The sequence below is a fragment of the Theropithecus gelada genome, chromosome 15, assembly GCF_003255815.1.
Source record: "Theropithecus gelada isolate Dixy chromosome 15, Tgel_1.0, whole genome shotgun sequence".
Classification (NCBI taxonomy): domain Eukaryota; kingdom Metazoa; phylum Chordata; class Mammalia; order Primates; family Cercopithecidae; genus Theropithecus; species Theropithecus gelada.
In genome coordinates this window covers 83,777,277-83,793,876 of record NC_037683.1, presented here as the reverse complement: position 1 = coordinate 83,793,876, position 16,600 = coordinate 83,777,277, and the positions used below count along the sequence as shown (strand labels likewise).

The window sequence follows — 16,600 nt, the reverse complement described above, 5'->3', positions numbered from 1 at the left end:
AGTGTTGGGATTGTAAGTACGAGACACTGCACCTGGCCTTCTGAATATTTTTGATCTGTGGTTGGTTGAATCCACGGATGTTGAACCCACGAATATAGAGGGCAGGCTGTACTTATTACACATCTGTAGAATATTCAAAAGTATAAATGTTGTTTCAAGGAAAAGCACTTGTGTGATTAAGTTTGGAGTTATACTAGACACTTTTTTCATGGAATACCATTTTTACTTAAAAAAATGACAAACTATAATTGTTTGGACTTGGCTATTTGGTCATTTTTCTTTTTCCAAAAAGGAATAAAGGGAGCTTGTCATTTCAAGGAAAATAACTGACATTTGTTGCCAATGATAAAGTTCATTTGAAATATCTATGTGACTTGATGAACCAGTATTTTCCAAATGACCAATGCATGCTATAACTAAATCATTCATGAGTAAAAGCGCCATCTAAAGTGCAATGGATTTTAATGTAACAGAGTACGCAAGATCACTGATATGGTTTCAGACTCTACACTGCAATTAAACTTTAATAAACTACACTTTGGCAAGTTTTGATGTAGTATTAAAGAAGAATATCCACAATTATCTGAAGTCTAAAATACTCCTCCCTTTTCCAACTGCATATTTATGGGAAGCCGGATTTCCTTCACATACTTCAACTCAAACATTTCACTACAAACTCAATACAGAATTAAGTAGGGAAAAACCTACTGACTTCAACTAAAGAAATCTGCAAAAATGTTAAACAATGCCACTCTTCTCACTAAATGTATTTTGTCTGGAAAACAGTTATTTTTAATACATTTTTATGTTAACATATAATGGGCTTGTCATTTTTAAAATAAATTACTGTCCCATCTCTACCTAAAAAAATAAATTAATGAATATTTTAAACATTCTCAGTTTTAATTTCTAATATGGTAAATATCAATAAATACAATCCAGGTAAACAAAACCTCTTCAAGGTCCTCATTAATTTTTAAGCATATAAAGGAGTTCAGAGACTGGAATAACAGATCAAAGAACAGAAGAACTTGTAACACTCAACATTCATCTCCTTTTGCCCTATGGACTAAAATTGTATTTTATGTAGTAAGATTAAAGATTAAATTACTACAAAGCGTGCTTGTGGAAATGGTGTTGTTATTACAGTATATAATTAATATTCTCCCATACAGTAATTTGTGCCTCCCCCCGAACAGGCTAAAAGATACCTTCCTAGTTTGGAACTGATTTTCTGTTCCAGTTGTCTTTTCTTGGTTTTTCTCTCAAGAAGCTCCTTCTTCTTTTGTCTAAGTTCATTGTCTTTGTGCTCCAGATGTTTGCTTGTTTCACGTAAGGCAATCAACCTTGAATCCACTGCTTGCAATTTTCTACTAATTTCCTATAAAATATTTAAAAATTGTTAACATATTTAAAAACCCGTTCCAGTGAAAGTATTAGAAATCCAGTTAATATTTTCTAATATTTGGATCAAATTAACCAACCTTTAGCTGTTCTTCTAAGTGTCTTCTTTGCTCTAGGTCCACAGTGACAGTGAGAAACTGGGCTACTTTTAGAGATGTGTTACTAGAAATAATTTTGTTTGAATAAAAAGAAGTTTTCACCACATACTTTTCTTCTGCTGTATAAATTTGTTTTAATCGGGTTTCTTGTATTACCTATAATGTAAAAACAACAATTAGTGCACATCTAATATAAATTATATGTTTTAAAGTACTAAATAATTAGAAATACAGACCAACTGAATTTTGGAGGATCAAAATACAGTAGATATACCTTTTTTTTTTTTTTTGAGACAGGGTCTTGTTCTGTCACCCAGGCTGGAATGCAGTGGCACGATCTCAGCTTACTTCAGCCTCAACCTCCCAGGCTCAAGTGATCCTCCCACCTCAGTCTCCTGAGTAGCTGGGACTAGAGGCATGTGCCACCACGCCCGGTTAATTAAAAAAAATTTTTGTAGAAATGGAGTTTTTCCATGCTTCCTATGGGGGCTGGTCTTGAATTCCTGCCTCTGAGATTCTCCCGCCTTGGTCTTCCAAAGTGCCGGGATTACAGGTGTGAGCCACTGAGTGTAGCAATTTTTTTTTAACCTATCCAACAAAATTTCAAACAAGGTGGCCCATACAACTAGCAAAGTCAGCTATACTTCTACGCCACTATATGACTCTCCCAAGTAGTTTTGGAGCTTTGTTACATCTAAAGAAGAGATACCAGGAGAGAAGGGTGCTCAGTACATTTAACTATGCTATCTTGGGTAAGTCATTTACTCTCCCCTCCTCTCAGTTATACTGTTCGAAGATACATAATCTTATGTTTAGTTCCTGTGTATTTGAGAATAATCATCAAATGAAACATTTTTCATAGATTTCAAAGCCTTTTCTTATTTTAAAAGTTTTTTTAGAACTTTTCTCTCAAGAATTTATACATGGATTTCATAAACTAAAATATATTATAAATACCATAAGCATACCATTAGTTGATCTATTTCTGTATATTTATAGAGTAGGCTGCTGCAATGCAGAGCATTTTTAGAGGTTGTTTCCAATCTCTAAAAACCTTTAGATACTATTGTAATACTACTGTGGCTTGTTTCCTTCCAGAAGTTTATAGTCTAAGTGAAGAGGTAAGACATATTTAAGCACACTAGGTCAACAGGCGTAAATCCTAACTCCCGACTAATCTGAAATAAAGGGATAGACTGGATGACTTTAGCATATCGAAGTCTCCTAAAAATGAGTTTTAAACTGGATTTGAACTGACAGAGTTAGTGAAGGAAGGGCACTTCCCATAAAAGTGACATCTCAAGCTGAATAAGTCAGCAGACAATTTAACCAAAGGGAGAATCTTAGAAATTAATGAGAGAACAATTCCATAAATAGGGTATACTGTTAGAGAACGTAAAATGTTAAGAGTTAATAATAAAGGAAAACATAAAGAATATATTTTTATTATATTCTGAGGAAGAGATACAGCCATTATTGCCATTATCTAGCCATTATTGTCTCAAACAGAAGGACTGCGGATATCAAGGTAGTAAATTTCCTCAATAAAGGTTTTCATCTTCTGAAAGATAGCTAAGATAATCTTTACTAGGTGCTTGAAACACTTTCTAACTTGGTTTTCTTGTACATACACATGTCTGAAAAGTATATCATCATAAATTATATACAACATAGAACTGAGGCATTGGGACAATAAGGTATTTGATGTGTTTGAGAATTTAAAAAATATAGTATATAACACCAAAGTGATTAAGATTAATGAAAACACCTGAAAAAGAAATGGGAAGAAAAGAATTTCACTTTTAATATAAATAATATGAATTCCAAAGCTATTTCTCTAGTACAAACAGCAGTGTCAAAGCTCCGTAGGTGACTTAAAATGTTAAAAGTAAAAGTACACGAAAATAACTCAACTTGAAGCAATGTTCAAAAAGGAAAATAAATTTCCAAAAAAAGTAATTGCTCCTTTCTGCCCCAAAGTGAAGTTTAAAAGTCCTTATCAACCTTTTTATTGTCTCTCTGCGTTAGTAAAAAAGTCCTACTAATCTTACTTTCAGAGAGAGCCCCACCTACCTTTAAAACTTTGACAAAAATTGGTTTGGTCTATGCATATGGTCTTGTCCTCTTTTCTAAACCTCAGTGAATTAATAAAAAAAAGTAGTATACTCACACAGAAACTTCTACTTTTGGTTTTCACAAATGATTACCATAATACGATACAATTCTAACCAAAGGCAGGCAACTTACTGTAAGTGACTTGTTTTTGCGAAATGAGTTGGTAATGAGCTCTCATTTTTCTATCTTCTGTTAATGAAGTATAGACAGCCCCCAAATGAATCATCTTAGGAATATTTATATACTGGTTGTTAGAAATTTAAAACATATTTTTTAATAAATTCAATATTATAAGTAGTAGTCAGGTCTATAATTGGTTATTAGATGCTTATAAGCAGTATTAATACAGCAACTTGGTATTAATATTGGAAAAACCTGTTCCAGGAGAGATTTCCTTTCTGTTTCTGCCTGTGATAAAAGTGCATGGGGTTTGGAGTCACAGAGATTGCTTTAAAGAATAAAATTCCAAACAGTACTAGCAGAATACAGAAACTAGGAGTTTCTGTGGCTGTATGTACTAGTCAAACAAATCCTATGAGTGGTCATTCATACGTGAGATAATCTTAATTATAAGTTTTAAGAAAAGGAAGGTTGACCAAAAACAGTTTTATACCCCAGTCTGCCATTCTAAAGTATAATTTGTCTTAAAAATAATCTCACATATAATAATTTAAAAGACTAAACTACTAATACAATGCTTTAACATAGGTTTACCAAGCAAGGCAGAATCAGGTTAGTGTACCAGGTATCTCTTTTCAGGTTTTAACTTTACTGAATTACCCTAAATGTATTAACTATTTATTCTAGTTAACTCCTCATCACTCCTCTCATAATGTATTAGTTAACAGTCAATGTTTTATGTCATATGGAAAATAATACAAAGATAATTTTTGCATGATTAAAACAACAGACTTACTTAAATTCTGAAACATTTTGCTTGCCTTTAGCTAAGAAGTTTTAACAAAACTACATTTTTGGTACATGATTCACTACTTCCTTACCCGTTCAATTCTTTCTCTGGTCTTTTCAGTTCCTACAGGAACTTCGTGAATATGATACTGACAGCAAAGGTAACTCATTACAGGATCAGGTGCATCAAATAATTCTCTCAAATAAGAGAAAAATCCGTATTGTCTGAAAGGAAAAGTATTGATTAGATTTTTCTTCTTAAAATATCATTAAAAGAACTGAGAGTTGATAAACCACCAAAAAACAATAAGTAAAACACACATTATTTCAACAATGACACAGGAAAAGTCTTTTTTCTTTTTTTTATATTTTAAAAATCACTTATGACTTGTTCACTTACCAGAAAAGCTTAAGCTTTTTATGATTACAAACTACTCTTTTTAAATTTCTTCCATTATGTTTAGAATGCTTATTTATATTCCAAGTTAAGATATTTACTTATAATTATTTTATAATTAAAATTTTTTACATTTAGTCCTTTTGGAAATTATTTCTGCATTATGAAGTGATAATTTATCATTTCAGTTTTCCCAATAACTAACCAACTACTTTAGCATCTTTTATTAAATAGTTTAGTATTGTTCTGCAAATTTGAAACATCATATCGCATCACACTCGCTGTGTGCTAACTATATCATGGTCTTATGCCTAAATTTTTCCTTATATTTGACTTAAGAGATCTTAAAAAGAAATAATACAGCTTGTAATAGCTTATTTATGTAACAATAAATGTTGAATAATTCAATATTTAAATAAATCTTAATATTTTCAAGACTTACTTAAGTTCATTTAAAGATCTTGAAGGTGCTTTGTCTGCATACGAACTCTTGGGAGCAATAACAGCATTTACTCTTAATTTTTTGTTGTCACGAACCTGAATATAGGGAAAAGAAAATATTATTTTAATTACCATATATTCTCTACTGAAACGATTTATAGTTACTATATTCCTACTGACATTTGTAGGATGGATAAGAAACTCAAACATGGCATATTAGATGTTAGTATAAATTTTTTACTGTGATAATACTATAGTTATGTGTTTTTATAAAAAGAGTCCACTTCTTTTAGAGATACATACCAAAATATTTACAGGTGAAATAGAATGTCTGGGACTTACTTCAAAATAATATAGAAGGGAGATAGTTATGCTTACATTATTGGCAGATTATCTTGTATTGGACTAACTTTTCTACAAACAATGATTGTAGACTCTGGCCAAAATCCTAAAAACAATTATTTTAAGGCACTGGAGATGGACAAAAGAAAGAAGTTGGAAAGGAGTTGATATCTGAAAGAACAGCACTAGGTGAGATTTGTGTTTATGTGGCTTGTGGCTTGGGGGCATTCCCCAATCTGGAGCATCAGGAGTGGGGAAAGAATTCCGGTAGAAAGCTGCAGTCTTTCTGGCTGGAGGGATCATAGGATGGAAGGATGGAGTTTGGGGTGACTAGAACGACTGTAAACTGAGAGGGTAAATTCTTGGAAGAAGGGAGCTGCAAAGTGAGAAGCCTCAAAATCTGCCTATAAACGCCCATCGATTTTAAATCTTTGGCTGCCCCATGAACTATGAGTGCAAAAATTCCAGGGGATTGGAGGAAAGCAATAAGTGGAAGGCTAAAACTAAAACAACAACGACAACAACAACAACAACAACAACCACCATCTCCACTGACCGGAGATTTCAGTTGCTGTCCATTGTTTGACAGACAGAGTTTGGAGTTTAAATCCAGCTAAGTTAACTGCCTTCTAGTCTCTTTGGAAGAAGACAATTGAATCCAGTCTCTACAGTGTTATTACCTATGATTCCAGAATATAATAAAAAATTACTGGCTGGGCACAGTAGCTCACACCTGTAACCCCAGCACTTTGGCAGACCGAGGTGGGCAGATCAACTGAGGTCAGGAGTTCAAGATCAGCCTGACCAACACGGTGAAACCCCGTCTCTACTGAAAATATAAAAAAATTAGCTGGGTGTGGTATGGGGCACCTGTAATCTCAGCGACTTGGGAGGGTGAGGCAGGAGAATTGCTTGAACCCAGGAGGCGGCGGTTGCAGTGAGCCGAGATCACGCCATTGCACTCCAGCCTGGGCAACAAGAGCGAAACTCTGTCTCAAAACAAAAACAAAAACAAAAAACCCAACTACTAAGCATAAGAATAAAATGCCACCATAGTCAAGAGAAAAAGCAACTAAGAGGAACTGATTCCACAAAGACCTAGATGTTAGAACTAGCAAAGAAGTTTAACGTAGCTATTTTATATATATATATATACATGTTCAAGAAAACTATGGTTTATTATCATCAACAGGCGGAGAATCTCAGCAGACAGAATAAAGAGAATTAAATGAAAATTCTAGAACTAAAATATGCAGTAGCTGAAATGAAAAATTCACTGATGGGTTTACTGATGAAAGATCCTAAAACATTAAAAAGATAATATCATGAAAAACTAATATCATGAATAACTTAGATGAATTGGAAAAAAATCCTTAAAAACACAATTTGCCAAATTTAAAGCAAGATAAAAAAAAAAAAAGCTGAAATAGCCTTTACATGTATTAGAGAAACTCAATTTGCTATAAAAATTCTAATGTAGAAAAAGTCTATACTAAGATGTTTTCACTGATAAATTTGATAAAACAGTTAAGGAAGCAATAATACCAAGACTCTGCAGAAAACAGAAGGATGAAACACTTCCCAAGTCATTTTATGATACCAACATAACTCTTATGCCAAACTCTTGACAAAAACATTACAAAAAAGTCTATAAACCAATATCCCTCAGGAATACAAAAGCAAAAATCCTTTGTAAAATACTGGTAAACAGAATCCAGCAATGTATGAACAGTATACATGACCAAGTGGAGTTTATGCCAGGAATGCCAGACTGATGTAACAGTCAAAAATCAACCAATCTAATTTATCATACTAACAAAATAAAATGTAAAAGCCATCTGATCATCTTAGCAGATGCAGGAAACCATCTGACAAAACTTGACATCCATTTATGATAAAAATTCTCAGTAAAACAGGTAGACAAGGGAACTTTCTCAATCTAACAAAGAGCATTTGTGGAAAATCTACAGCAAACCTCATACCTAATGATGAAATATTAAATGCTTTCCTCCTAAGTCTGGAAACACGTAAGGGTGTCCAATCTTGTCATTTGATATAGTTTGGCTCTGTGTTCCCATCCAAATCTCATTCCAAAGTACAATCCCACATGCTGAGGGAGGGACCTGGTGGGAGGTGATTGGATCATGGGGGCAGTTTCCCCCACGCTGTTCTCATGATAGTCAGTTCTCACACAATCTGATGGTTTAAAAGTCTGTTGCAGTTCCCTGCCCACACTCTCTCTCCTGCTGCCAGGTAAGATGTGCCTTACTTCTTCGCTTTCCGCCATGATTGTAAGCTTCCTGAGGCCTCCTCAACCATGCAGAACTGTGAGTCAATTAAACCTCTTTTGTTTATAAATTATCCAGTCTCAGGCAGTTATTTTTTTTTTTTATTTTTATTTTTTTTGAGATAGTGTCTTCGCTCTGTCACCCAGGCTGCACTGCAGTAGCACAATCTCAGCTCGCTGCAACCTCTGCCTCCCAGGTTCAAGTGATTCTCCTGTCTCAGCCTCTTGCATAGCTGGGATTACAGGTGTCCGCACCATGCCCGGCTAATACAAGCAGTTCTTTGTAGCAGTGTGAAAATGGACTAATACATCATTTCTCCTCAACACTGTCCTGGAGGTATGAGTAAATGTAATAATGCACAATAAAGAAATAAAAGATTGGGAAAAAAAAGTAAAATGACCTATGTGCAAAAGACAGGACTTTCTACACAGAAAGTCCTATGGACTCTACAAAGCAACCATAGGCATACCTCATTTTATTGTGCTTTGCTTTACTGACCTTCAAAGATATTGCGTTAAAAAACATTTTTTTTTTGGCTGGTCCAATGGTAGTGGGTTATCAGAAGTTATTAACATAGTGTCATTAAAGTTGGTATACAACCCCCCACTACTAAATTTGACTCGTTTAAAAACAACTTTTTTTTAACACATTCAAGGTTTGCAGCAACCCTACGTCAAAAAAAGTCTATAGTGCCATTTTTCCAATAGGATGTGCTCATCTTGTTGTGTCTCTGTGTCATATTCTGGTAATTCTCCCAACTTTTTTATTACTGTTGTATGTGTTATATAGTGATCTATGATCTTTGATACTGTCATTGTAACTGGAATGCCACATACCACACCTAGGTAAGACAGTGAACTTAATCGATAAATGATGTGTATGTTCTGATTGTTCCAATGACCATCTGTTCTCCAGTCCCTCTCCCTCTCCTTGGGTCTCCCTATTCCCTGACACACATTTCCCTGACTGAAATCAGACCAATTAATAACCCTACAATGGCCTCTAAGTGTTCAAGGGAAAAGAAGAGTCACATGTCTCTCACTTTAAATCAAAAGCTAAAAATAAAGCTTACTGAGGAAGGCATGACAAAAGCTGAGCTAGGCTGAAAGCTAGCCAAGATGTGAATGCAAAGGAAGAGTTCTTGAAGGAAATTAGAAGTGCTACTCCAGTGTACACACAAAAAAGAAAGCAAACTTGCCTTATTGCAGATCTGAAGAAAGTTTTAGTGGTCTGAATAGATGATCAAAGCAGTCACAACATCCCTTTAAGCCAAATCCTAATCCAGAGCAAGCCTGAACTCTTTTCAATTATTTGATGGCTGAAAGAGGTGAGAGAAGAAAAGCTTGAAGCTAGCAGAGGTTGGTTCATGACGTTTAAGGGAAGAAGCCATTTCCATAACATAAAAGTGTAAGCTGAAACAGCAAATGCTGATGTAGAAGCTGCAGCAAGTTATCCAGAAGATCTAGCTAAGATCACTGATGAAGGTGGCTACACTAAATGACAGATTTTCAATATAGAACCAACAGCCTTCTATTGGAAGGGAATGCCATCTAGGACTTTTATAACTAGAGAAAAGAAATCAATGACTGGATTCAAAACTTCAAAGGAAAGCTGACTCTTGCGAGGGATGAATACATCTACTGACTTTTAAGTTGAAGCCAATGCTTATTTAACCATTCCAAAAAATCCTAGGGCCCATTAGAATTATGCTAAATCTACTCTCCCTGTGCTCTATAAGTTGAACAACAAAGCCTGGATGACAGCACATCTATTTACAGCATGGTTTACTGAGTATTTTAAGCCCACTGTTGAGACCTACTCCTCAGAAAAAAAAGACGCCTGTCCAAATATTACTGATCACTGACAATGTACCTAGTCACCCAAGAGGTCTGATGGAGATGTACATGTAGATTAATGTTGTTTTCATGTCTGCCAACACAACATCCAATCTGCAGCCCATGGATCAAGGAGTAATTATGACTTTCAAGTCTTATTAAGAAACACATTTCACAAGGCTACTTATGGCTGCCACAGATAATGACTCCTCTGATGGATCTGGGCAAAGTAAACAAAAAGCCTTCTAAAAAAGATTCATTGGCCGGGTGCGGTGGCTCACACCTGTAATCCCAGCACTTTGGGAGGCTGAGGTGGGCAGATCACCTGAAGTCAGGAGTTTGAGACCAGCCTGACCAACATGACAAAACCCCATCTCTACTAAAAAATGCAAAAATCAGCTGGGCGTGGTGGCACATACCTGCAATCCCAGCTACTCAGGAAGCTAAGGCAGAATTGCTTGTACCCAGGAGGTGGAGGTGCAGGTGCAGTGAGCCAAGATTGTGCCACTGCACTCTAGCCTGGGCAACAGAGCAAGACCCTGTCTCCAAAAAAAAAAAAAAAAAAAATCATCATTCTAGATGCCATTAAGAACATGTTTGATTCATGGGAGGAGGTCTCAAGATATCAACATTAACAGAAGTTTGAAAGAAACTGATTCCAGCCTTCAGGGATGACTCTGAGAGGTTCAAGACTTCTTTGGAAGAAGTAACAGCAGATGTGGTGGAAATAGCAAGAGAACTAGAATTAGAAGTGAAGCCCAAAGATGTAACTGAATTGCTGCAATCTCAGGATAAAACTTGAATGGAGAAGGAGTAGCTTCTTATGGATGAGCAAAGAAAATGGTTTTTTGAGATGGAAAGTACTTCTGGTGAAGATGCTGGGAACACTGTTGAAATTACAACAAATGATTTAGAATATGTCATAAATTTAGGTGATAAAGTACAGGCAGGGTTTGAAAGGATCAACTCCAATTTTGAAAGAAATTCTAGGCTGGGCGCGGTGGCTCATGCCTGTAATTCCAGCACTTTGGGAGGTCATTCCACTCTAGTCTGCGTGACAGAGGAAGACCCTGTCTCAAAAAAAAAAAAAAAAAAAAGGAAAAAGAAATTCTGCTATAGGTAAAATTGCTATCGCATGCTACAGAGAGATCTTTTGTGAAAGGAAGAGTTGATCAATGTGGTAAACTTTATTGTTACCTTATTTAAGAAAATGCCACTGCCACTCCAACCTTCAGCAACCACCACCTTAATCAGTCAGCAGCTATCAATATGGAAGCAAAATCCTCCACTACCAACAAGATTAAACTCACTGAAGGCTCAGATGATTGTTAATATTTTTTAGCAAGAAAGTGTTTTTAAAGTATGTACATTTTATAGACATAATGCTATTCACACTTAATAGACATAAATAGTATAAACATAACTTTTATATATACTGGGAAGCCAAAAAGTTTGTTATGACTTGCTTTACAGCAATATTTGCTTTATAAATCTGTTATATCTCTTGTATGTCTGTACTAGAATTTAATGTAAATTCAATAGTGTCACAGGATATAAGGTCAATGTTTAAAAAAATCGATATGTCTACGTACTAGCAATGTACAATTAGAAAATGCATTTTAGAAACCCATTTATGTGTTAAAAAATGTATTTTAAAATTAGACAGTGAAATACACATTTAACAAGAGATGTGTAAAACCTATACAATGAAAAAGAAAAAATGTTGAGAGACATTAATAGAGGCATGGTGGGATGGAGGAATTTCATGGTAGCACAGATTAGCAATTCTTGAACTATTTTCAGAGGATTCTAGGCTTGAACAAATTACTAAATATATTGACGGTACGGGGAGCTATGTTTTTCACTAATACAGAAGAGAATTACAAATATGCAAAGGAGAAAGACTAGAAGGTACTCCAAAGTTGGACTGCAAGCAGTAGCGTGAATTCATGGTGCACATATGGTATCTAGTCTCTAGATAAATATGGAAATAAATATAGACATAAGGGTTTGCATGTTAGGACTTAGAAGCAATGAGATACCAGCAGCAATGAAAACACCTAGTATCCAGAGCTCGGTGTCTAAAAGAAAATAGGATTTTTGGTTAAAGGACTGATTATAAGGCCCAAAAGGATACATTCAAGATGCGCCTGTAACATCTTACTATGGCAAAAAGAAAGAAATGCTCAAAATACAATGGTAACATATCAAAATGACACAGGAGTCAACCTGAAAATGGTCTCACTGGCCAAATATGGGGCAATTTGAGCATTAAAATAGTAATGAATTGGCTGGGTGTGGTGGTTCACATCTGTAATTCCAGCACTTTGGGAGGCCGAGGCAGGCGGATCACTTGAGGTCAGGAGTTCAAGACCAGCCTGGACAACATGGCGAAACCCCGTTTCCACTAAAAATATAAAGAATTAGCTGGGCATGGTGGTGGATACCTGTAATCCCAGCTACTCAAGATGCTGAGGCAGGATAATTGCTTGAACCTGGGAAGCAGAAGTTGGAGTGAGCCAAGAGCATGCCATTGCACTCCAGCCTGGGCAACAAGAGCAAAACTCCGTCTCAAAAAAAAAAAAAGTAATGAATTAAAATATGTAAAACAATTCTATGAATCTATACTGATACAACAAACAAATAAATGGAAGAGAAGAAAAAGTTCTTTCTTATAGGTAGAATGCTAACTAATAAACACAGAAGGAATGACAGCGCTAGAATCACTAATGGCTCTTAAACCTACTAGGTAGGATTTCATGAGGAACAGAATATCTGCAATCTCAAAGTATCTCCACACAAACAATTACAAAGGGAAAAAATAGTGCACACCACCCTACCCGGTTAATTTTTGTATTTGTAACAGAGATGGGATTTCAACACATTGGCCAGGCTGGTCTCGAACTCCTGACCTCAAGTGATCTGTCTGCCTTGGCTTCCTAAAGTGCTGGGATTAGAGGCATAAGCCAACACACCAGGCCTATTATTTATTTTTAACTTTGTAATGATGTATTTCCTTTTAGAAGATTTTGTTTGAGTAACAAACAGTGAGGTGACTGAAAGAAAAACAAGAAATAAAACTATAGATAGTACTCAGATTTGGCAAAATTTACGTTGCACATAATAATATGTAGAAATGGCAAAAATCGTGAAGATGATTTGTAATTTACTGAAGGATGAGAAATGGTACTGTAGTATATACAATTACAGGAGAAGGTCATATAGAATAAATTTCACAATTTAAAATACACACACAAATTATAGGAGAAAGTTCTGATTCTATCTGATAAGCAGCTATGGAAAACTGTTACAATACAAGAAAAAAGAATCCAGGTCAAATGATCAGGAATCTATATTGTATCATCAACATATGGTTTAAATCCTTAGTGCAGAGGCAGAATGAGTTTTTGACACAAGGAGAAGTAACAGGCTAAGCGGGCCATTTGCAAAACAGAGATCATTTAATTACATCTGACTGCATGCACTTTACAATGTATCATGTCTTAAAAGACATGCAACCCAAGCAACTTGACTTCTCCACTGAGCTCTTTCATCAGATTGATAAATCACTGGTTAGGCTTAAACACCTCTAACATACACAAATTTTTAACTTTTTGGAGTCTACTTTATAATTTTATACAGCCAACCTTTTTATCCAGTCACCTTTATGTTCACATACCTTGCCACTCCCAAACCAGAAGTAGGGTAATATGATAAAAGCCAAAGCAAGTCAAGACTCTTTCCAAGCACTTGTGTACCAGAGAAACACAGGACCACTTGAGCTGATTCAGAATCCTCTCCTCACTTAGACCAATTAACAAAATTGTTTAAACAACATATACAAAAAAAATCTAAACTTAACTTTTCTTTATAAGCCTTTTAAAGAAACAAAAGACATGCAAAAGGAGTAGGAAGTCTTACAGACAACATATAGCTAACCATATATATATAAGAATGTCATATATAGCTAACAATATATTATACTACATGTTATGTGGATTATATAACACAATAATAAGAGTTAATAACTACTGCTATAAGTACCTTTACATTTATTAACTGACTTAATCCTTACAACCATCTCTTGAAGTAGATAATGTTACCCTTCATTTTATAGACAAGAAAACTGAGGCATAAAACATTTAGGCAATTTGCCCAATCCCAGAATTAGAAGCAATCCCAGAATTCAAATCCTGGTAGCCCAGCTACGAAGTATACATTCTTAACTACTAAGCCGTAATTACTGTCTTTCAGTGGCTTACATTTTTGGTCAGTGGCCTTTCTCTAGACAGATACAGGGTTCTCATTCTTTTTAAAGAAGTTTTATTTATATTAATAAGCAACATTGTACTGATTTTCCTTTCAAAGTAAAACTAAGTTCATTACAATACATTTTCAAAAAAAGGATATCCAAGACCAAAGGTCCATTATGTTTTGTTTTCTTAAAACATGATAGGGCTGGGCGTGGTGGCTCACGCCTGTAATCCCAGCACTTTGGGAGGCCGAGGCGGGCGGATCACAAGGTCAGGAGATCGAGACCACGGTGAAACCCCGTCTCTACTAAAAATACAAAAAATTAGCCGGGCGCGGTGGCAGGCGCCTGTAGTCCCAGCTACTCAGGAGGCTGAGGCAGGAGAATGGCATGAACCCAGGAGGCGGAGCTTGCAGTGAGCCGAGATCGCGCCACTGCACTCCAGCCTGGGCGACAGAGCGAGACTCCGTCTCAAAAGAAAAAAAAAAAAAAAAAAACATGATAGAATTACTCTTCACATTAATTTCAAATGATAATTTCAAAATGTTACAGATGGAATATTATGGGATGGTTTCCTTTTATAAAGCAAATCAATTGACCCACAATGCCATAAATAGGAAAGAAATTAGCAAAACTGATTTTGCATGAGAGGGAACTGGTGGTAAAATTAGCTATCACATTTTGCTCTAGTGAAGTTAAAACTTCAGTGCTGAAAGATAAGAGTCAAGTGAATCAAAGTGTTATGTTGGTTAGTACTTGCCTCTTTGAGGAAAACCTCCATATCTTCTTGACTTTCAAATACAAAGGCTCTTAAGTCATTTGATGGAATATGATTTTCAATATATTTGGCATTTTTATTATCTTTCATATTGATCTAAACAAACAAACAAAAGGTCAAATTTCATGAAACCCAACTGATTATTAAAACATGTTTATATTAAAATTGGATTTAATTAGATTGTAATACTTGAGAAAAGAGAAGATAAAAAAAAGAAGTTGGAATCAAAGAGTTATTTTAAAACATCTAATCCATTACTCAGAAACAATTAACACAGTACATGGTTAAACAAAGGCCAAGATTTGAACAGTGCATATTGATTTTGATACTATCTAAGAAATAACTTTAGTTCCTTTCTAGTCAACACATTGAAAATATTTCAAACAGTCTTAGATTGTGACTTGAGTGTAAACATTTCTTATCCTTCCCTACACTTTTCATATTTTCTTAATCAAGAGAACTTCATAGATGGAATAACTGATAGGTACAAAAACAAAAAGAACTTTAAACTTTATAAAACTAATGGGGAAAAAAAAAAAACCTTGCTATGATTTATTAGTAACTATTACTGCCCTCAAGAGAAACTTGCAGTTTATATCACCGTAACATAATCTTATTGATCTATTTTACTTTTTCCTTCATTTTTTAATTTTTTTGAGACAGAGTCTCTCTCTGTCACCAAGGCTGGAATGCAATGGCATGATCTCAGCTCACTGAAACCTCTCCCTCCCGGGTTCAAGCAATTCCCGTGCCTTAGCCTCCCGAGTAGCTGGGACTACAGGCATCTGTCACCATGCCCAGCTAATTTTTGTATTTTTAGTAGAGACAGGGTTTAATCATGTTGGCCAGGCTGGTCTCAAACTCCTGACCTCAAGTGATTGGCATGCCTTGGCCTCCCAAAGTGCTGGAATTACAGGCGTGAGCCACCGTGCCCGACCTATTGATCTATTTTAAAAACATCAACTGGGTCAGGCGTGGTAGCACTGATAACCCCAACACTTTGGGAGGCCAAGACAGGAGGATAACTAACACTGGAAGCCAGAGTTTGAGACCAGCCCAGGAAACAAAGTGAGACCCTGTCTCTAAAAAAATTAAAAAAAAAAAAAAAAAAAAAAAAAAAAAAAAATTAGCCAGGTGTGATGGCTCTACCTGAGAGGCTGAGGTGGGAAGATCGCATAAGCCCAGGAGTGTGAGGTATGATGGTGACACTGCACTCCATCCTGGGCGACAGAGGGAAACTGTCTCTAAAAGGTAAAATAAAAGTAAAAATGTGAATTAGACAATTCTGCATGTGAGGCTCAATGCTATGGAAGACACTAAGATAGGTTAGGGAAAAAGCTACTTCTGGAAGTACATAATCTATTATTTATTGCAGATGAATAAGTATGTCAAAAGCAGAGCATGATAAAACTCCCATTAAGAGAAGCATATAAATATAAAAAGTACTATCTATGGAATTTTAGAGATCAATTATTTCCAAAACATGGAAATCAGCTTTCTTGAAAAAATAATAAAAGGGAGGTATTTATGTACTATAATCTATTACAAAGCAAACTAGCTAAGAGTTTGGGCTCTGAGGTCAGACAGATGTCCTTTCAAATCATATGCTTGATCTTGCTCAAGTACTACCTAAATCTCAAAAACTTTCATTACTTTCATCTGTAAGATGGACATAGTAAAACAGTTTACACCTCATAGAACTAAATATGGATTAAGAGATAACATAATTAAAATAATAGTA

The 16,600-nt window shown here is 35.4% G+C and overlaps 1 protein-coding gene across 1 annotated transcript in view; it reads right to left on the bottom strand.

Annotated features, from left to right (window-relative positions):
• SMC5 (structural maintenance of chromosomes 5) overlaps positions 1 to 16,600 on the bottom strand; it is a 103,736-nt gene that overhangs the window by 33,663 nt on the left and 53,473 nt on the right. Inside the window, exons 11-15 of the mRNA XM_025360323.1 lie at positions 14,842 to 14,955; positions 5,366 to 5,460; positions 4,619 to 4,751; positions 1,485 to 1,658; positions 1,212 to 1,381 (exon numbers count right to left, since the gene is read on the bottom strand). Of these exons, the coding sequence (XP_025216108.1) occupies positions 1,212 to 1,381; positions 1,485 to 1,658; positions 4,619 to 4,751; positions 5,366 to 5,460; positions 14,842 to 14,955 (686 nt within the window). The remainder of the gene's footprint in view (positions 1 to 1,211; positions 1,382 to 1,484; positions 1,659 to 4,618; positions 4,752 to 5,365; positions 5,461 to 14,841; positions 14,956 to 16,600) is intronic.